Here is a 23,288-nt window from a genome sequence, read left to right on the forward strand (position 1 = left end):
GTTTACATTTACTAAATCAAACCTCCCTGGAAAGCTAAAGGCTATGACTTCCTCCATGGCAAAACATCAAGACAGAGCTTTCACTGGCAACAACCATAGTAGTTTCCTTTTTCTTCTATATTTTTAAGGCATACTATACAAGATACAGATCAAAAACTGAGATTGTGTGAAACACCTCAGGCACCAAACGCTTTTCTCCTAGACATTTAAATTAAATATCAACTGTACTATCAGGGTGAGCCTGCCAGTCAGTCATTTCTCCATAGTTTTTAATGCAGTACAATCATTCAGTCCTGTTTATGTGTTTGTGCTGGGATGGAGTAAAGCCGAAAGGTCAGAATGTCCTCCAAGCCTCTCCAATGGCCCCATCTCCTGGCCACAGAGCTGTAAAACACTACTCACTCAGGGCTGACTGGCAGTCATCTGCAGCAACAGCTATTCAAATTCATAGCATCCCTGTGGACCTTCAGACGTAGTTAACGTCTGAAGGGGAAGATGGGAAGCGGAGGGATGTTACAGAGAGAGATCCAGAGGGAGTGTTGCAGAGGCAGCAAGAATAAAGAAAGAGCAAGCAAGACCGATTTCAGGCCTGTGCTAACAGAGGCAAGGGTGGAAACTGAGTGCCTACATAATTTCAGTATCTCTATTAATCCATGTCTGCTGGGTGTAGTGCAGTTTGGTGGTGAAAATGATTCCACTTATGTCATGGCCCACTGAGGGCTATTAAAAGGACTTTATCGTTACAATGTGTTTAACAGTGTCTGGACTGCTGTTACTATTCATGTAGTGCTTAGCGTGGTCAAAGCACAAGCCAGATATGTTCAATTAGTAAAAGGAGGTTGCTATGTTGCTCCTTTGCAAACCGCAGTCAAATATACCAGGCTGACACATGCAGAGAATATAACTGCTGCAGACAAGGACCAGGAATAGCATTGCCCTACATAGAGAACATATATAAAGTTCACAGATTTGACATATTGCTGACAGGATATGTGTTGACATTGTTTGATGGAGTCTGAGGGAGCAGGTGCCACATTATGCTGAGTTGGTGAAATGTTAAATGTCTGTACGATCTGATTATAAGATTGTTAAAACAAACACCACATCAAACAAACTGCGGTGTTTGAAGTAAACACCAATAAGGATGACCTTAAAAGTGCCCTTCAATTCTAACAACTTTGATTTAAGGAATGGGGCAAAGTCTTGGGAATGCCCTGCTTCTCTGTAAAGGTCTGTTAGGCTCAATGTGCATTTTTAATGCAGATGTAGCAGCAAACTCATGTATTTAAAAGTATAGGTTACATATTATCATATAGGTCTCTCTTGTGCGTTTTCCTTACTGCAGTGGATGAGTTAAAAAACTGCAGTATATGTGTTTGTTTGTGTCTGCGTCAACTCTCACCGTATTGAAGTTGTGGAAGAGGCTCATGCTGTGCGCAGGATGGGGGGTTTCAATGGGGAACTGCAGGAAGGGCTTCATGTCCAGGTGGGGCTGGATCATCGTGGGGGTCCGTAGGAACGCCGGCATTGCTGCCCCCATCCGGTTAATGCCTCCTGTACACAGAAAAACACAGAGACAGAGATACATAGTTACACATGCTATTTATCCATATACCCATGTTTTTTACGTTTATTTTGGCAATGTGAAGTAAATATCTTCGTTAATATAATTAAACAAAGTATAAAAATATAAGAGAGAGACAGAGAGAAATGAAATGTGTAGCTTATAAAAGAATGTGAGCTGCTGTTTCCTGGAATGAATGAATTCCAAAAAGCACAATGAGCCATAATTACACTGCAAAAGCAATTTTCTATTTGTGGACAGAGCAAAGCTATGTGGCACCCCAGAAGAGCGTGCAATATGTAAACTGCGAGAAAAAGACGCATTTGGGCTCTTAAGGACGCTCCAGTGATTGCTGTGGACAGGCATTCTGGTTTTCCTGACAAGTTGACAAGACTGAAACACCAAAGAGTTACATTGCTATGCACACAAATGGTGTGATGCGTTTGGTGCACTTGACAAAGGAGAATTCACATAACAGAAGCAGATCATTACATTAAAACATTCACATCAAATGAAGCAGGAATGACACAGAGAAGAAAAGAATGCCACAGAGGCAGTGGGGATTCCTCTTATCCAACTGCCTGCCAGTCTGCTCTCTTCTCCTTTCCTCTCCTGGGAGACGTCTGCAGCTTGATGATAATAAGTTTAATCTCAGCATGTGTTGCTTTATGTCATCTGGACTTGCGCACTACAGTTGGATCGGATCGCTTAGTTGTGTCTAATTATGGTATAAATGAATCATGGACTCTGATTCTTCCACTCGCGCCTGACACATGCTCCCTGGCTTTGACTGTGTCCAACACACTGTTTGACTGGAATTTTTACGGGAGTTGAAAAAGACAGTCACTTGTGAAATCCACTGCAAGGGAACTCTCAATACACAAACACAGCAGACAACCACACTCACGCACAAACGTGCACGATGCCAATGTTTAATTATCCTATAAAAGCATGTCTTAATGATACACAGCTCCCTATTCTCGTCATTGCTCCCATCTGCCTTCTCTTCCTTTCCTCCTTATCCCCCTTCGTCTCCTCTCTAACCTCTGTCAAGGATGATAGTGATGGGGCCCACACAGCAAAACTCAGCCTCAGCAAGCTCTTAGATTAAGCCTCTTAATATCCGCAACTCGATTTCTATGGCTTTCAAATTCCTCTGAGACTTAAAGCTCTGCCGCTCTCCTTTTTGGGATTGCTCTAAGCTACTCTCTCGCTCTGTTACTTGCTATCCCTCGCTCTGCTACCTACTGCAATGCATTTTTACCTGCCTCCACACTTTCACATGTTAATTTGGCATTATTTGACACCTCTGCATTTTCATCAAGCTTTATGTCAACTGAATGTGATCAGAGAAAATAATGTGACTGCTGCATGGAAGAATATGATGTTACCAGATGGAGTCTCCAAAGTTTGGATTAGAGATGGTGGGAGAGATAACGATAGAGAGAGAGAGAGAGAGAGAGAGAGAGAGAGAGAGAGAGAGAGAGAGAGAGAGAGAGATTGACTTTGTCAGACAGGAGTAAAAGTGCTGTCTCAGCCGAAGTTTAGCTGCCTTCTGCTGCGCATCTGTAGGCCTGGAGGTGGAGAGGACTGCATCATTACCTCTAGTTAGGCATGTAAGTTTCCTCCACTGAACAAACCACAAATATAAACATGCAAACACACGAATGACTGCACAAACCCATCCACACACACAGCTTTGGACAGGCAATCTGGCAAATCTGGCAAATGCCAGATGGGCCTGCCAAAAGGCCACCAGCAAAAGAAAATGTAACCTGCCTTTTGCTACCCACTTAATGTTGGAGCAGCTCATTTTATTGGAAGTTGTGCAGCCCCAAATAGGCTACCTACTATACATAGGTCAGGCAGGAAATACAGAATCAAGACAGAAAGGTGCTAATATAAAGATAACAAATCAAAAATACAAATGGATGAAGGTTCCAAAAAGAGAAAAGGTGGAGCAAAAAAAGTCAGAAAGAAAAAAATACCTTGAGGCTGATGCTGCTAAACAGATGCGGCCTAACAAATTAATCAGTAACAGTAATGGTACCTATGCTAAATAAATACCCATCCTGAATGTATGTACTGACAATCCGGCTATTTAGTCACTGATGTATGAACAATATTTTTGGGTTGAGCCCTTGATAACCATGGACCTTGTGTTTTTTTTCCCTCCAGGCCCGCCACTGCAGATTTAGCACCTGGGTTATAAAGTTTAGAACTCCATACACAATGTGAGTACTGGATTAAAATATGTAATTGATGTGTGGACTGCATGCGAGCTAAGGAGAGTGAGTGAGAAGAACATCATAGATGGTTTTGCCTCAAACCACAACAACAGACGTTGAGTAGGTGCTTCCCTCCGTTACCTCAGTGTGTGTGTGTGTGTGTGTGTGTGTGTGTGTGTGTGTGTGTGTGTGTGTGTGTGTGTGTGTGTGTGTGTGTGTGTGTGTGTGTGTGTGTGTGTGTGTGTGTGTGTGGGTGGGTGGGGAGGTTAAATGCCATAGCATATGAGGTGTCAAACAATTTAGCCAACGAATGCACGGTACATTTACCGCGTACCATGTGTTAAAGTGTACTTTGGCAAGCTGTAGTGTGCGCCAGTGTCTACGTGTAGGCTGAGGCTATAGTGATACTATAACTGTTGTGTTGATAATGATAACATGAACAAGCTATTTCTTGGCCCACTGGTATTATATGTTGTTTATTTATTTATTTTGAATATTGACTTGCAACTACTGCACAAAAATAAAACCTGGCGCCGTTCTTGTGCATGTGGAGTGACAGTGTTAACGGAGCTTCAGCAGAGCTGCCAACATGATATCTATTACTTTTTAATTTGTATGATTAGCCTTATATTGCTGTGCATTTGTTGGGGAAATGAGGCTAATCTAGTTGAAAATTCCCTAGGCCAAATTCACAGACACAATTATTCTTACACCATGATTTACTCGGCAATCTTATTATTGGTGTGGATGTAGCCTTTGCACTATCATACAAAGGCATTTGTGTTTACATTTTAATTAAAATGTTTGTTGTTCCAAATTAAAAAGAAAAAAAAGTGTGATCAGTCACACATTTTCAGAGGTTCAAACATGCAGTTCCATTGTTCTAAGCTGAGCTATTCCTAAATGTTGTTTGATGTGAGGAGAGCGGATGGGGAACCTGTAGCTGTTCACTCCCCCAACCTCTACCTCCATGACTGATGAAGGCAGATTGTCCTCTGGGGCTGCGCCACTAAAATATGACTAATATGGTGCTTTTTTTTACTTCATTTATCATAACACTATGCCACGTCTTGATACATGGCCTGTATTCACATGCTTTGTGCAAGCATATTTGTGAGTGTGTATTTTACTTGAAAAGAGTGACACTCTGTTAGCTGAAATGGCACAGTAGTTATGCTTTGCAGCTCCCCAGTGAGGCTGCACTTGAACATGGAGACCGTTGCCGGCAGTGGGTCAGGTAGTGTCTGGTAGGCAGGCAAACAGATGGGCAGATTGGCTGATCAGAGAATGGAACATTTCTCTGCAGCAGAAGGAGGCAGCTGGAATCTGAGAAAGGTAATGGAGCTGAGGACTAGACAAGAGTGAGAGGAGCAATCGTCCTTTGAGCAAAGACAGAGTCTGTCCCATCAGGGACGGGTGTGTGCACGTGGAGGCGTGTGTGTTTGTCAGTGTGCATAAATCAGACTGTGGTTGCAGTGTATAATTACCCCATTAATTTAATCTCTCTTTGGGGATCTTCTTACAGTGTAAATCAAACAAATCGCTGTATGGTGCAGGAGTGTGACTGTGTAAGCTGCGTACATTTTTGTGCACTGTTTGTGCAGCGTGTGAACAAGTGCTGTGTATGTGGTCTCAGTCGGCTCAATTCGGTGTAATGAGCTACTAAAAAGATAAATTGTAATTTGTGACGATGTCACAGTGAAGTTGACCTTTGACCTTTTGGATATAAAATGTAATCATTTCATAATTTTTTCTTATTAGATGTTCATGTGAAATTCTGTCATAACTAGTTTATGAATTCTAGAGTTGTTGCCACCTCCCCCCAAATCTAATCAGTTCATTGCTGAGTCCCAGTGTATGCTTTTGTCAAATTTGAAGAAATTCCCTCGAGGTGTTGCTGAGATATCGTGTTCTCTAAAATCTGTTGTAGCCTTCGCACTGATGGATGGACAACCCGAAAACATTGTGCCTCCGGCCACAGCTGTTATCAGCATACAGACACAAAAACTGTTGTGTAACAGTACAAATGCATGGCACAATAAACCACAGCTAGTATTGATACAACATTGCTTCTGTCTAAATACGACACATACAGCAATAACACATGTGCTGATTCATTCATTAATCCCCAACAATTTTAATGATAAACTTGGAACAAATTTAAGGATTTGTCTTTTGCTTTTTTTCACAACAACAATAAGTTAATATTTTGGGTCGTAGGAAAAACAAAACAAGCAATTTGGAGTCAGGGAATGTGACTGATGGGGAATTTACACTGTTATCTGGCATTTTCAGGACTAATTGATTACTGATAAATCCAAACTATTAAAAAACAGAAATCCTAGACAATCAGTTATAAAATAACTAAGCTGCAGCCATAAGTAAAGTGAAAAGTACAAAGCAGTGTCTCTATCTACTCTAATATTCTCCCCCTTTGCTTTCACTCCTGGTGCCTGATCTGTGTTAATGTCTGTGTGAGACAGATTGACTGACAGGCCAGTCTGGATGAGCTGAAAGGGCTCAGACAGTGATTTGGATGTTGTTAAACCCTCTGACATGCCAGGAATCCTATCAGGCTCACAGAGGCCATAATCAGACCTCTAAAACAGCCTGCGGGACACTGCCAGAAGGCTCTCTGTTGCAGTCAGTGGCTTGTTTGAAGTGTGCAGGGTCGTTGGAGCTATTTTCTGGAAGGGGGTACTATAAATTAGGGGGTGGGGATGGATTGACTACTTCATACATCCACATTATAGACTACTTTACCCACCGCACCATTGTCACTTAAGTATGCAACTATTAAAAAAAACTAGAAAGTAAGATTTAGATGTTTACGAAGCATCTTTAATATTATGGCAATACAAATATTATGCCATATTGTTCAAATTTATCTGAACAAGAGACCACCTCTGAATGAAAGCCATCTATTCATATAGCTGTATATCTTAAATAAATGAATGCATAAAACAGAACATCGGGCCAATGAATAAAACAATAAGTTCCTGTAGTTAGCTCAGCTGGTTCCTGGAGCTTTTCATATTTGGACACTTAAGCACTGTACTTTCACTTTTTACTCTAGATCTGGGAGGTGCCGGTGTCAACAAATCAGCTGTCATTTTCGCCCCCTCTGAGGTGCTTTGCTGGCTCAGAGGGAGGTTTTAAAAAGAATATCCACTTTTATGATTAAAAAAAAAAAAAAAAAAAAAAAAAAAAATGCTCAATGCAGTAGAGGGAAGTTATGTTCGAGGCTATTGCTATATATCCACTGTCCTTACACAATAAGAGATAACAGTAATAAAGAGAGACAAAGGACAAAACAACTGCAGGTGGAAACAGTTAAAAATTAAAGCTGCTGCAGTACAGACAGAGTGTAGAAGGGGAAAGAAGGAGGGTTCAAATTAGAGAGCAGGCAGAAGAGAGATCACAGGGGGAAAAGCAACTGATTCTCCTGTTTGGAATAATTCGCCAGCCTGCGTGGCTCTGATAAATCTGCTATTGGCCACTTTCCCACCTCCACTTTGGAAATGCATATATGCACACAAATTAATGCTCCCCAATCCTTTTTCTCCATTTGACACATTTAATTCCCAAACTTTATGTGTCTGTTGTGTTTGATTTTAAACAAGTGGAGGCAACATATAAAAACCAAGCAAATAACAGAATGCACTGTCATCAAGGAAAGCTCAAACTCATGAATAATGAATTAATAAAAAGAGGCAAAAACATAATACTTAAGGAGGTTTCACAACTGCAAAGCAATGTATTATTTTGCGTATTATAAAATTTCAATAATGCATACTGTACGTTTTGGGGTTATTATGCTCATGCAGGTTTTTGTTCATGCCAGTGAATGTCTACCTCTTGACAAAGCTGACGTGGGAAGGACCTTATGAGAAAACACCATAGGGTGTTTTCCTTCCCGATGCTGCAAGACAAAAAGCTGTTTGTAGAATGTAGGCTAAAAGAATCTTTTCATGTCTTGAGATTATCTAACAGGCTGTGTAGGTTGTGCCACACTGTTCAGCCGTCTTATCCCATGGGCGTTGGGTGCATTCAGGAGAGAACAATGGGAGCAGGGTAGTTGGCACTCGCCATGCTGGACAGGCACAGATGTGCCAGGGTTGTTGGCAGTGGGGGCAGGGAGAAGGAGGTGGTAGCAGTGAGGCTGCCAACTTGTCTTTCTGTCAGGCTGTGAAGCGAGCACCTGTCCTCCTCATGGCGTAGAGGGAAGAGAGACATCAGGAATACATTCCTGATTTATAGTCAGCGCTGCTGATATGTTTGATGTTGGAATATTACCAACAGACGTGCTGATAAAATTCAAGTCTAAGTCTCTGACTGGGATTAACATAATGAAACAACAACTAAGAAATACTTTTTGGTATCTCAAAGTTTTGTGCCAAGCAATAGCTTTAGTGATTAACTGTATAGCGTTCATAATTTACTTTATCGACCTCGTGTGCGGCGCATTGAGATTTCAGACTAACTGCTGGCTCTAAATCCAGAGAAAACCTGCCCTTGGCTTATGTATACATTATTGAGAGAACTCTGAGTCAGTGAGATGATTTAAAGAGACCGGAGGTAGCACTGGGAGCTTCCTCAACATAACCCGAACATTATTTCACTTTCTCTCTCACACACATGTAAAAGCAACACAGTTCCCCAGACTCGTACTGTAGAAACACCATTAGCAGCTTCTCAGTCCCAGTTTGACAGTTCAGAGGATGGTTCCTGCCTGCACACTGACAAACTCATGGCAGAGACACATAGGTGAGTTACCATACTGTCATAACCGGGGATAAGGAGAATTCTAGTGGCCTAAAATGACTGCCTTATTATAATTACAGGATTTGTGGTCAGGGAAAGCTGTTATGTCTCTGCTGATCTACTCTTTCATATGGGTTGTAGTGTGCAACGGATGGCTGGCCATCTGTCTGTCTGTCTCCATTCCTCTTACCAACTGTGTCTCATCTCTCACTCTGATTTCTTCCTTGTCTCGCTCATGATCAGCTCAGTGTGAATTCTGCGCTGTACACAGCTGTGCCCGGGTCTAGAGGAATAGCCAATTCATTCCAGCCGTGGAGGCAGCGTGATAGTGTGGATAGGGCGCAGGAGGGGAAGAGAGATTGAAAATTTGTCCCTTTTCCATTCAGTATTCACATTCAGTCTAAGTCCCAACAGGACACTATGGCACCCTTTCACCTGACCACAAGCGTAATCAACAGAATCATAACCTGCCTGGCTAAAGGACCTGCACCAATGCACAAAAAAATAGCACTTGCACACTAAGGTTGACTGATGCATACACACAGCAGACAAATACATGCACACAGAGAGTTCTAAAAGACTGAGTTTACTGTTTCTGTAACACCCACTTTCAAACATCTAGAGGACGACCCAGTCAGGCCCACGGAAGGCGACGTTCCCCTTAATCGCATGTCTCCCAGGCTTTATAGCTGTGTCCATCATGAAGCAGATGATTCTGTTTTATGTTTACGACTACACGGGCACATACACACACTCGTTTATTTAAAGCGCAGGATCAGCCTGATGTCTCACCTGTCACCTCGAGACCTTGTAACACAGAGCACGGTGCAGGTCACTAGCCCCAAGTGTTGGTCTGCCGGCTGTATGCTGAGCCGTTTACTTGCCTGGGTGCTTCCTTCACAGACAGCTGTGGCAGCAGCATCCCTCCTCCAAATACTGTAGCTGCCACAGCCTGTGCTAGGAATGAATTATGGACTCGCAGTGTCTGACTCACAGGTAGTGATGTGGTTCACTGGAGAAAGCACAGAGTGCAACAAGGCTCACGTAGTGCTGCGAGTCATACAAGTTTTCCTCCCTCATGCCAAGCATGCAGCGCAATCCAAAACATGAGCAGGTGTGACTGTAAGTGACCACAAGAGTGTGCTGCTGAGCCCCTCTGTAGATTTCAAAGCAGCCACTTTAAGTTTTTATTTTAGCACCTTAAAATGATGTTTCTATCAAACTTTATCTTCCCCTATCTTTTCTAATCATGGTATGCTAATTTCTAACTTCCTATGAAGGTTAATACATGCACACAAGGTAGGCGGATGAGAGATAAAGATCTGTTTGATTTGCTGCCTGGAACTGCTGGTGTTATGCTACGCTTTAATGGGAGGATTATGCAGGGGAAAGCTGAAACTTGTTTCATTGCCACAAATGAGACTTTGCTTCTCTGTTTGCGCTCGTGTTTCATGAAAGGTATGCGTGCATGTTTTTCTTTCTGAGAGTGTGTGTGCTTGTGTATGTTGGGTAATGTAAAAAGGCTGTGGGAGCTTAGTTACTGTGAAATGATACAGTGGTGGCACTTCAAGACTTCATCACAGTGCTAAGTATTAGTCAGAACATGCCTCAGTCCTTAATCCAAAATATATGCACTGCAGTGAAAACCGTGAACGCACATACACACCCTTCCAAATCTGCAAACAACCCAATGCAGTGCGGCGCCAGTGGTGGGTGAAATATGTTATAATATCTAAATGGTGCAAAAAAACATCTTGGTTTCTGCGTTGTTTTGCCACCATCAGTGCAGCATAACTGCACAGTGTTTGTGTCTGTGTACATTTTTCTGCATCAGTGGCCGGGAGGTAAAACATCTCTAATTGTAGATGCTTCTACATTTTAACCAACCTACCAATTTGGAGAAAAGTTATTTCACTATTTTATTGTACTGTAAAACACAAGTGGAGTTCAGACTGCAGCATGTAAGGCAATTATGCTAAGTGGTTGTAATAAAAACAAAATACCAGCAACATGAAGGTCAAACTAAGTTAAAACAGCTTCCATTGTGTGATCAAAGCTTCCAAAACGTCAAGTCTCACAAGCATAGTTTACAATTGTGAGTTCATTATATCTCTATTGTCCTTTACAATCTGATCACAGGACTCAATTCCAGAAAGGTCCATTTCAAGGGCAGATTTGATTCCAAAATAATACATATAACAAATAACTCAAGACGCAGATTCATTCCTCAAAAAAGCACACTCTCATAAAGGCACTAGATATACTCCAGATAATCCAGGGTAAACCTTCTGTCTCTCCCAAAGGGGAATATGGTGCTTAATGACAGACTGGATGGGGTGATAATGACACCCTAGTGAGATAATATGACAGTGGCAGGCCTTAAAAAGCCCCCCAAAAGATTCTACCTTGATCTCTCCTAAGTAGCTGAATCAAGGCTGGGAGGATTTAATTGCCAGTCTGTCTCTCCGGTAGACACGGAGGAGCTGACTGGGGATTCCAAGGAAGATGGAGAGAAAAAAGATGGGCGTGAGGGGAGGAGGTATAATGCAAAAATAATGGGATAGAATGAGGTGAAGACAGCCTGCCTCTGATACCTACCTATCTATACCGTGGCTGTAAACCCACAACTCCACAATACACATTATCCAGAATTGTCTAGAATACACAGTAGAGCCAGTGCACGTGCCCGAGCCACAGAGGCAGATCCTCTAATCCTTCAGATACATTTTTTTTCTGCTCGTCGTCGAGCAGCAACTGAATTTTTGGAGGCTGTTCGCTTTTGTTACTTGTGGAGCGAAGGATTGTGAGCTGCCTCAATGCACAAACCCAGAGAGGCACTCACACACATCTAGAGTTGGTTCCGATTTTCCCGATCCAAACTGTAAATATGCCGTTGAGCTTGAATCAGCTTTGCAGAGTCAAACCCTTTGACTCTAAGTTTCCCTTTTATTTTTTTACTCTGGATCTGTATTAACTATCTGTCCAGGGGCAGTAAAGATGGGCGGGGTAAAATTATATATCTCTATCACTTTGCTCAGGATTGATATACGGGTTTGCCTACGGTCCACCTTAAATCAATGACAGCAGTGATAATGATGATGCTTTGGTGGAGTAGCCGTCTGTTGGGCATCATGTTACAACTTGCACCAACCCATTCAGGACAGGATTAATAGACTTAATGAAAATATGTCTAAATTGGCCTCAGACTCATTACATTCCAACATGATATATATCTCCGCAGCACCTAGAGTGATAAAAGCATACCATGTAATTAAGTTTGAACTATAGCACAGGCACAAAATGATTTGGCTGTGCAAGGCTCAGCAAGAGTGCAGCCTGTTTTTATGTGTGTGTGTGTGTGTGTGTGTGTGTGTGTGTGTGTGTGTGTGTGTGTGTGTGTGTGTGTGTGTGTGTGTGTGCGTGCGTGCGTGCGTGTGTGTGTGTTTGTATGATGACGGTGAGTGTTTGTGCTGTTTTGAGGTCAATAATGACAGACAAATAGCTGTCAGGGTTAATGGGAGAGGACAGCCAGGGATGATGAGAACACAGAGAACAGCGCTGCGCAGCTCAGCACAGGCAGAAGTCGGAAAAGAGGCATACAGAATTTGTATAGTGTTCACACAGAGAGAGGGTCACAATGAGAGCATAAAACAAGCACACAAACATCAGCAACCGCACACCCCTCTGTGGTTGCCCTCGTCAGGCCATCGGCTACAATTCAACTTCAACCCGTAGCACTAACCCTGACCCACATGGTTACGTAGCTAAACATATTTTATGTAACCCTAATTTTTGTATACACAAATCTAGATCCATAAAGCAATACGTCACCAAAGTAATCTGTCTTTCAAGTATAAAATACTCCCTATATGTACAGTATTCTTGAAAAGTAGCTCTGAAAACTTTGAAGCAGTCTTTTTAGAGAATGGGAGCTATAGAAAGCAGGAACATGGATTTTACCGTATCACTAAATGGTACGATGAGTTTTAATAGACACTTTATAACCTACCATTAGAATAGCTAGGTTGTAACTGCTGTTAATTTATGCGTCTATCCTTTATGAAGAAGCAATTCACAATCTTTTCAGAGCCATAATTCAATCCAATAGCCAACAAGTGTTTGATAATCAAAAGGTTGTTCAGTTTGATATTTCTTCACAGAGCACGGCAGTGAAACAAGATACCACAAGAACCAATACTTCGGTAACAGTTCTAACTACATGACGGTACTTGTTTTCTATGGTGCTGAAGGTACTGATGAAATGGAAGCTAACAACAATATGTGGAATTAAAACTGCAAGCAGTGATATGCGGGCCCTCGTGCGCTGCACACCGGGGAACCAGCGGGTCGGGTCCGCCGGCTCCCCGACGTGCAGCACGCGAAGGTCCGCATATTCACGCTTGCAGTTTTCTTTTTTTTTTTTCGTGATCTTGTTCCTTATTCTTCTTTAAAAAAAAAAAAAAAAAAGAAAAAAAAGCCTGTTTTTGTCGGCTTTAACATCTTCAAAAACTCATGAAAGTTGGTGCCTGACGCAAGTTTCATGAGGTTTGGAGCATCATTTGACCTTAAACATCAACTTCCTGTGTCACGGCGAAACATCAAACTTAGCCGCATCGCCCTGGCTATACTCTATATTATATACTGTATTCTCTGTACTCTGTACTCTATACTATACTATATAATCTATACTCTACTATATACTCTATATTCTATACTCTATACTATATACTCTATACTCTATACTCTACACTGTATACTATATACACAAATTAATTTTGGGTCAGTTTTTGGGCGACATGCCACAGGCACACCGATCGACGAAAACTAATTATTTTGATAACTTTTAATTCCAAACATGTTCAGAGTGCACAGACTAAATTTCAAGTCGGTCCGACAAAATCTATAGGAGTTTTTTAAAGTACAACATGTGTGAATCGCCAAAAATGTCGACTAAATTCACCAAGGTTGCTATTAATGGTTCAAATTCCACCTGTTGATGGTGATTCAACTTTTAGTGAAGTTGAAACGTTTGGAGAAATTGAAAAGTTTTGCATGCACTCCACATTACAGGAAGATATTTAATATCACTGCAGACCCCTTGAAAACGCGTGTATCTACTATCCAAAGAATGTCTGTGGCAATTTTGGTCGCATTTGAATGAATATTTGTGGATGGTGGAATTATAGGTTGCAGTGAGCCAAAGATTTGTCACAATGCAGACCATCACCTGGGAAGATTGGTGGTGCAGTTTTTAGCACTGCTGCCTCTTAGTAAGAAGATTGGGGGTTCAATTCCCCCCTTTGTTATGACTTTTAAAAGCATGTCATCCAAATTATGAAAAAAAAAAGTCAAAATACAGCAAAAAGTGACCTAAAAGTCATTTTTGGGTCACTTTTTGGACGACATGCTATAGTATGACATTTGGGTCACTTTTTGGCCGCCACGCCACGGGCACACCCATCAACAAAAACAAATTCTTGTGATAACTTTTAATCCCAAACATGTTAAGAGGGCACAGACTAAATTTCAAGTCGGTCCGACAAAATCTGAAGGAGGAGTTTGTTAAAGTACAACATGTGTGAATCGCCATAAATGGCAACTAAATTAAAAATGGTGGACTTCCTGTTGAGTTGACGTAATGGTGCAATGTAACTTTTTTGTACATCTCGGTGTGATACACGTCCAGCAAATTTCGTGCATGTAGGTAAATGGAGCCGCCGGGGCATCTGTTTAAGGGGCGCTAGCAAGCCATTTGGCCACGCCCACTCACGACTCCACTAAAATACAAAATTTTTCGCCGGGAGAGACTGTGTGTACCAACTTTCATGAGTTTTTGAATATGATAAAGCCTCCAAAAATGCAGTTGTTTACAGAGAATCCTAATAATTGCTTGTTTAACAATAGGGCTTTCGCACCATCGGTGCTCGGGCCCTAATGACATCGGAAAGTGAAGAGCAACAGGCCTGCTGCAACTTGTCTAATAAACAAACATACAAAATAAAAACAAATCCAAATGTCGTGTATGGAGATATATTGCATTTGAGTCAAATGGTCTTTTACAAGTTATAGATGAACAAAAGCCAGGATGCAAATAGTGTCACAGAGCATTTTGGACAAAAGAAAGAAACATTTCAAACTTATCGAAGCAGCTAAAAGACAGACATCTGGATCTGTACACAGAATTGAAGCTGAGAGAGTCTGTTGTTAAACTATATATTAACAAAATGTCATCAGTGACAAGGTTTACATCATAAACTGTTACTGTTATTGTTTGTGAAAAGTGACAGCTGTTCAAGTTATAGCAATGCTCGAGACAACATTCACGGATGCTGATGTTAGCTTGTTTATGGTAATGTGGTGATAGCTTATATTATTGGGCAATACATATCATACCAACATTACAGCTCCTTGTATGTACTGTATAGTGCATCTTTAAATAAATGGTTACCTCTGTGTGTTATTGTGGTTTGTACTGTACCACAGTTGTAATGCACAAGTTGAGTGAGTTTTATACAACTCCTGAGTTTGTGTTAAAGACTTGAAGGCTACATGCAACTGTTTTTGTAACGTTCATATTTTTTTCAGTTTTTTATTTGCATTCTTTTTAATATTTCAGGCAGCTGCATTACTGTAAAAATGCTTTTGCCTCCAGAAAAAAGTTGATTATTGTTTAGTTTTTGACACTATTTTGCTGTTTGACAAAGCAGTAATGCCTTTTTTTATTATTTGAAAGCTCCATTGCACTCTTGTGGCTGGAATATTATTTTCAAATGAAAGAGTTTAGGTTGAATCACACTCTTGGCTAAGGTATCAGAATTAGTTCTCGAGAATCATGGATTTTAGGTGGTATTCGGGCTGCCTACCAAATTTTTGGGAATCATGGCAACCCTAGGTGAAACAACAACAATATAAAATGCACAAATAAATGAACAGACTAAAAACATAGTACAACCCTTATATTATATATGTGTTTGGTCAACTGTTACATGTAAAACCCAGCTGTTTTAGCGGTTTCAGGGACTACACCGTAAAAGGGAATAAACTGCATGACATCCAGCAGCTAAAAAGACAAACCTGTTCACAGCAGATTCCATGTTCCTCCCCTCTTCCACCACTGTCCTCTTTTAAATTCCCTGCTGTCTGCTTTCTATCATTATCAGGTTTCTATCTTTTTATGTATTTTTCTTTTGTACTGAATGCTCCTCCCTTTGTCGAAAACCAGTCATTTTAGTAAGATGATCACAGTTGTTTTCCAGGGGAGATGTGTCTCAATATCACTCGCTTTCGGCAATGTCTGAGTCAGTGATGGATGGACTGTTGGGAATGCTATGGAGGAGGTGGCAGGGCATTGCTTTGTTGTCTCTGTTGAAAGACAGTGAACCACCGTGGCAACGGGAGGCTAGACCTGTGTAGAGAGGGGAGCAAATAGATAGTCTGTACATCAGTGCACTGCAACAGGAACAGGAGGATGAAGAGGCGGAGAAAACCAGAAAAAGAGGGAGGGACAGAAGTAAAGAGGACAAGGTGACATTCTTTGTCTGAGAAGGCAGCACACCGGAACATGTACCCTCTCCCCCTCTTTCCACCTGTCCTCTGCTGTCCGATGTTTTCCTCCCGGCAGGCTGTTCATATCTGCTCCCACTTGTTCCCTGCCACCCAAACCCACATTTCTCCCCCATCGCCTCCCACTTCTTCCCTTGTTCTCAAGGTAGTGGTCACACACCCAGGTGGAACAAAAGCCTGTGATTATATTCCCATGCACTTCCCAGAGACCAGCGCCCTCAGGTATGGAATTCTATCACTCAGCAACAAACTGGTGGATCAACCCAAATACACTTAGAGGGCAGCAACAAAGGCAGTAGATTCTCTCTGAGATTAGACCCCCAGCCTGAAGGGAGGAGAGAAGCAGGAGGCACGATGAGTTGGGGAGGGGGGATGTTTGGATTTGAAAAATATATAGCTGCGCTGTTTGAGGACCGCCAACCATTTTGTGCCCCTGCCAGTGTTTGCCAGTCCATTTCATTGACTCCTATTCCCCAAGGAGGATGGAGGGCAATACGCTATCGGCCTAATAGAGAGGGGGAGGAGACTTTATGTGGTTGACAACCACTGCTTTCATTTCAGCGCTGCAGTGTATTGTCTATGAATATGGAGTACCCTAACAAGCGAGCATGTCCTCTAACACACTGCTCTCTGTCCATGCCTGGGCATTCCTACCACAGCCCAATCTCTTTAAATGCCTGGAGGGGGCTCCTCTGTAATGTCACTTGTCATTGGTGTGACCGCAAATGACACTTGTGTTTAAATCAGCACCAATCGCCTCCCCTCTGAGAATTTCAGGCAGCTATGGAGGCGTGTGCACTCAGAGAATCGGGACAAGTCATCAAGCATTTTTAAAGGTTAAAACTACATCTGAAACTTAAAATGCTGGGATGATATAGTTTACCAAAATGGTAATTTGCGAGTTTGAACAGTCCTCCAGCTGCTACCCTTGGCCTAGCTCATTATATGAAAGGGGTGGGTGGGGGGGGGGCTCCTTGAACCAGACCTGAGCTCATTTGTCAAAGTAGAGAGCAATGTTTTCCTTCGTTTGTCTCGTACATAGAAGCTATGTCAAGAGCAGGCTTTATGCTTTTTCATACCTCTTCCCACACCTTATGCTCAGCTAAGGCATATTCAGCATATTTTTCCATGATAGCAGGTGATGCATTATTCAGTGAGCTCTGGTTGATCTTGGCTGTAATAAATCTCCGGGACTTATTGACACGTGAACCCCAATACACTCACACACACAAACTCACCTTCTCCAGTGTTGATGCATGATGAATAAAGAGGAACTGAGCATCTATGAATCACACCTCGAGAGATCTTAAACAAAGCACACCATGGATGAAAGGCGCTGCTTGGCTTTTGAAATGCTATCCAAAGCAGCATGGTAATGAAAGTAATGAGGATATCAGACGCTGAACACGGCGCAATATGCTTGTTAAATGTGACAGCTGAATTACATCAGAGCTTCACCCCTGTGAGGCAAAAGACAGCTGAAGCAAATACTCTGTCCTCAGGTTCCTCAGTTCACATTGACATTTAGTGACACCTTACTGTAGGTGCATTCACTCATAACATGGTAGCTGGGACACCTGGTGATGGGCAACAATGAAGGGTCATAGAATCACCAAAGAGCAACTTCCCAGAATGTATACATCAAAATCAATTGACTTGTCACAGGGAGAGCTATTCAGCCCTGTGACTTTCTTCTGTGGCTCTGAGGAAGATTCGGATATCTCTTTTTGGGTTTGGTTTTTTTTTTTTTTTTTTTTACCATAGTCTCACATTAATTACTAAAGCGTGGACTTTGAAAGACATTGGCGTATATCAGGCTGGAGGGTCTAATAAAAAAGATGATTCATTTTCATTATAGAAAAAAAAATAGTTTTCGGCTCCACATTAAGAACTAAAAGCAAGTAATTTTTCATCATTCTCTTGAATTTCATTGAAGTGAAATACAACATCATTTGAGTGTTATTTTTAACAACATACTGATGATAGAGCAATAATTGGTCAAGTTGGAAAATATGCTTATTTGCTTTTTGGCAGAGAGTGAAATGAAAAGGTTAATATCACAATTGTATCTCCAGGCTCAAGTCGGTAACCAGCTGGCTTATCTAAGCACAAAGACTATAAATCAGATGGGGCAGCTAGCCGGGCTAATATAGAATACATAATCTGATAAAATAAGGGCTTTAAATACTTTTTTAATAATAATTTATAACATACTGAATGCACAAAAACAAAGTGCAGTCTCTTACAACTGGTAGGGTGTAATTCTCATGTTAAGACCAAATGTCCCATTAAGACCAGCACTTGTAGTTTTTCCAATTTGTTGTCCGGTCAACCAGCATGTGGTTTGTTTTGAGGATGAGAGGAGAGATTGAAGAGGGCCAATGAAGAGTTATTTTTTCTGATACATCAAGTTTTGTTTGCAAAGGTGTACTTTGTTTCAAAATACCCTCAGCAGAGTTTCTTTTGTGTACCTTTTATAACGGACAAATTGCAGGAATGTTGCGAAATTGGAACTAGCAGCAACTGGTTGAATTTGCATTAATTATTGCCATCGTGATTTCCCAGAGAGACTGATGAGCGTGACTAAGCGCATGAGTAATCAAATAACATTTCCTGCTATTAAGTCTTAAAACTGTTTTGCAGGAATGCATCGTAGTTTTGACCTTATGTGAGACCTGAAGGTGATGAAGTTGGTCCACAAATTAGCCATGTAGATTGTGTGTGTGTGTGTGTCTGTGTCTGTGTGTTTGTGCATGTACATAAATGCCAGAGGCCTCATTGGGGAGGTAGAACAGAGGGAGAAAGATTGAGAAGGCTTGATAGAACACAGTGCTGACTTGACATAATCTCTTTTTGTTTGTCAGATGATTCAGGGACTCAGCTTCCTCACGCACACTGCTTGTCCTCCACCTCCTTCACACTCACATCCATCCCCACACCATCAATGCTGCCATTCGGCGACTTAGTGAGTCTGAAGATCGGAGGGAAAAAAGGGACAGCAGAGTTTACAGAAAAAGCAGGGAGGAAGAGACATTTCAATGCTGTGGCTTAGGTACTGCTTGCCTTTGCAGCCAGGGCCTCATTGTTATTATGATTTATTTTTTAATGAGCAGCGCTGCACTCCCCTCTGCCATACAAAGGCCTGATTGAATCTGGCGTTCCATTAGCATGTTAAAGAGGCCCGGCTTCATCTGTGAGCCGCTGACTGACAGTGGGTATCATCTCTATAATTGCTCCATATACTGGACCCAGAACCAGCCAGGGAGAGAAACAGTGACAGAGAGAGAGAGAGGGAGTGAGAGGGAGAGAGAGGGAGACTGTCGTTGAAGGGCGGGATGAAGAAAGATAAGGAGGGAGGGATTAGGATTTAAAAGTGGGGATGCTGGAAAGAGGGGGAAAATTGATGAGTGGGGCTGATGGATCGAGCTATATCTCTATATATCTCAATTTGGTACGGTTGGGACCCCATGCAGCGAGCTTGGAATAGTCTGTTTGAATATTATTATTTTTTTTTTTAAAGCTACACTCACAGCCCACGACACTTATCAAAGCAGAAACATTGGTGGTGTTTCATAACAGAACCCCTGCATGTGCGAAGCGGTTACACAAGGAAATTCTGCTGTGCAGATTTGATGTTTATTAATGTTCAGTCTAAGCAAAACACACATGATATTCAAGAGTTGCTGTGTTGTGTGCTGTAAGAACATGACAGCGTACGTGACATATTTATGTGACGGGGACACAACATCTCACCCTGTGTCCTCTGCTCACCCCCTGCCTCTGTATACAGAATGTTTTCTCCCTCTATTTTTACACTCACTCCCCTCTCTCCAACTCTTTCACATCTACTTCCTCATCCCCTGCATCACAGAGCACCTCCCCTCCACTTCCTCCTCCATTGCCCTTGCTTTTCTCTTTCACTGTTCCCTTTCCCTCTCCCTCTCTTTCGGTGTCTCTCTCTCTCTCTCTTGCTCTGCAGTAAATGGTAATTGAACAAACCATGTGGTGGAGGAGAGCTGCAGAAAAGATGGTTATCTTAACTCCACATGCCATGCATCCAAAATTAACACCCCCTCCCTCTGTTTCTCTTGCTCCCTTTTCCTTCGCTCTGCTGTGACAGTGTGACATGCATACAGTCCCTCAGCATCGTCAGCCTTGTGTATTAACATTGGAATACAGCCCAGTGGTACCCTGGTGAGTGAGAGTGTATATGTGAGACTAGCATGTGCAGCACCAGCACATTTTCAATCCTAAGCAGGACAGGTGACAATGAAAGATGTCAAGCACACGGTATACATATCCCAAATCTGCACAACATTGCAAAAGAGGAACTCTCAGTATTGTCAACATACCACATAAAAGCCTGACTCATCAAATTAATATAAAACAATATCATTTTTTGCTACTGTTCCTACTGTGTCAGAAGTGTTGCATGAAATTTGTAGATATAGTTGCTACAGAAAGATATTTTTTATTGGACATTGGGATTCATTTGAATGTTGCATATAATTATGGAGCTGAAGAAATAGTGAGTGTGAGTAATGGGCCTCCCTCTGAACTGGCCATGCCCAGTGAGTCAAAGCCCAGCTTTGATGGAACTTGGAATACTTACTCGCAAAAGTTATAGCATCCCCCTGCTCCGTGCATGTCATGGTGCTGCACCCTGTACGCCACAGGAGCAGTCTCTGAACTTTTTGAATGACCATCATATGTCAGGTTTAATATATATTTATTTTTTTAAGTTCTGCTGATTTAATAATATTGTTTAATTTTGAGCTCTCTGACAGAATTAGATGCCAGACAAACTAAAAAATAACTTCTCCTTTCTTGTTTAAATGTAAAAAATATTTTTGCTGTCAGTTCTGGAGTCCATCGGACATGCCGCCTAAATTTGCATATGTAAAGTGTTCAGTTAGTTTCACATATAGTAGACTTAGGGAACCTTATGCTCTTAAAGAAACTATTTCTTAAACTATTTTTAAGAAATATCTTTCAAGCACTCTTCAACAGCTAAATCTTACAACAGAAGGCTTCATTTCACGAAATTAAAAAGCAGAGTAATTTTGTCTATCTTGGCGCTGCCCAAGTAGAGTCTGTGTATGTTTAAACACTGTAGCACACTGACGCTGATGAGATGTGCTATTGTGTAAAAGTAGGAAAAATTCAGTTTTAAATATGATAGTGTCAGTGTGGATGTAGAGTAGGATAGGAATTTTGGTACCGAATGACAAGACCTTTTTTGATACCAGACAGTACCAAAGCAATTGAAAAAAAATCAGTTGGTGCTATAAAAGTATCGAAGTTAACATATGTTTTACACAAGAAGAATTCAGAAGAGCACTGCAACAGTTTCCATTAAGAACATCACCCTTGCTGTTGACAATGATGCATTTCACATCAGGTAGGAAAGCCAGGTTGCCACATTATTCCTCGAGCACGCTTGAACCAGGCCTATTAAATCCATGCAAATTCTTCAGGATAATCCCCATCCCACCACTATACAGCTCTCCTTTCTCCATTTTTCCACAGTCATGTTTGCATCCATTGTAACCCTTTTTTTTTCATGACAAAAAATGTAAATGTGCAAAATGAAGAGGTCTTGACTCAGTGCAAGTCCAGAACACCTGAACACTGCACCTTGTACACATGCAAACACAGTGATGCACACACATACACACACCATATATTTCTCTTGTACCCTCCAGGCAATCCCTGCTCTGCTAACACACCATGAAATCTCTAACACTCACAACACATTTACATGACATTACCGCTGAAGTGCTGTAAAATTGGTGCCTGAATAGCAACTGCTGAGATGCATTATTTGTCTCTGTGTATGTGTGCACAACAGGCATTTCAGCTCCCATTATTGTGCTGATTGTCACAAACATTTCATCCGCATCCTGTAAAATAAAGAATATTAATACGAGTGTGTGTAAAAATGAGATTTGTGTTGAGGCTATATTCAAGTCCGATTTTAATGATCTCCTTTGGTCTCCTGTGTGTTGCTCAGGGATTAGCATGGTAATCATGGAGCATGTTGACACACTGTTAGTCAGATTGATGTGTTTGTTTGAGTGGTGCAGGGCTTTCACAGCTTTACACAGTGACTGACTACATTAGCCACTTACTACTAATCTAAGAGTTAATAGCTTTCTCACAATGATGTTGTTCCCATGCACAATGTTTTATTCAAATGCTTGCTGGGTCCATGCGTAAAGTGTTGAGATCTATCACTGTTACATTCCCTTACACAAACACTCCATTCAAATCGATGTAGTCATGTCTAAAGAGGTAGTTTATCACCAGCAATTATCCTCCAAGTAATACCTTCTCTGGTCTGTCTCAAACCAAGCAAATGGGACAAGTCAGAGTCTCAGATTCAATGAATATTGATGCAGCCCCGAAGGCCAATACTGACATATCTATATGCGTGTGCATGTTGGTGAATTTGTCTGAAGAAGAGGACAAAGAGGATCAGCTGGTAGACTGGTTTACTGAAACAAAATGCCAGCTAGAGGGAATAACTGTCTTCATTTCCATTTGACTCCAAGTTTATACGCCTATTTTAAAATTGTTTACTGTGATGAAATGTCATGTGTGTATAATAGGCTGTAATTGAAGGTCTTGGAGGGATGCTGGGTTTGACCACAGCGTCATTCATGAGCAGAGACACAGCTGTGGTATCAGAGTTGTGATTTGCTCGTGTCTTGAATACAATTTATATTTTCAACCTTACTTTTGGTTTGCATGGCACATAAAACTAAAGACAGTGTGGCAGCAACTGTGGGCTCGTCTCAGTAGCAATGATGCACTATGTATGCATATGCACCTCACACACTTGTACATGTCCCTGTGCATGAGTGCGTGGGGCCACTGACATGGGTGATGCAGACAGTGCACGTTCGAGCGCTGCTAAAAGGAAAGACAGATGTGACGCTACAGTGGCCACGACAACAAACCATTATGTAGCCTTCCCTGTTTGTGTCGCCTCCCATGCCCGCCCACCCCCCCTTTACTCTCATCTCTCTCCATCCTGCTATTAGAGTCTCAGACTGCGGCAGCGCAGGGCAGTGAGATGGAAAATACAGTGAATGTTTCTGACGAAAATAGAGGGCCTCAGCAAGAGAGAGAGACTCTAAAAGAGAGGAGGAGCAAGAGAGGGGGGG

The 23,288-nt window shown here is 41.8% G+C and overlaps 1 protein-coding gene across 1 annotated transcript in view; it reads right to left on the bottom strand.

Annotated features, from left to right (window-relative positions):
• znf385a (zinc finger protein 385A) overlaps window positions 1-23,288 on the bottom strand; it is a 60,811-nt gene that overhangs the window by 23,993 nt on the left and 13,530 nt on the right. The window contains 1 exon segment of the mRNA XM_069688620.1: window positions 1,403-1,554. Coding sequence (XP_069544721.1) covers window positions 1,403-1,554 — 152 coding nt within the window.

Source organism: Brachyistius frenatus, unplaced genomic scaffold (assembly GCF_029030835.1).
Source record: "Brachyistius frenatus isolate BFR_SWC_R1_liver_20210118 unplaced genomic scaffold, ASM2903083v1 Contig_6, whole genome shotgun sequence".
Classification (NCBI taxonomy): Eukaryota; Metazoa; Chordata; class Actinopteri; family Embiotocidae; genus Brachyistius; species Brachyistius frenatus.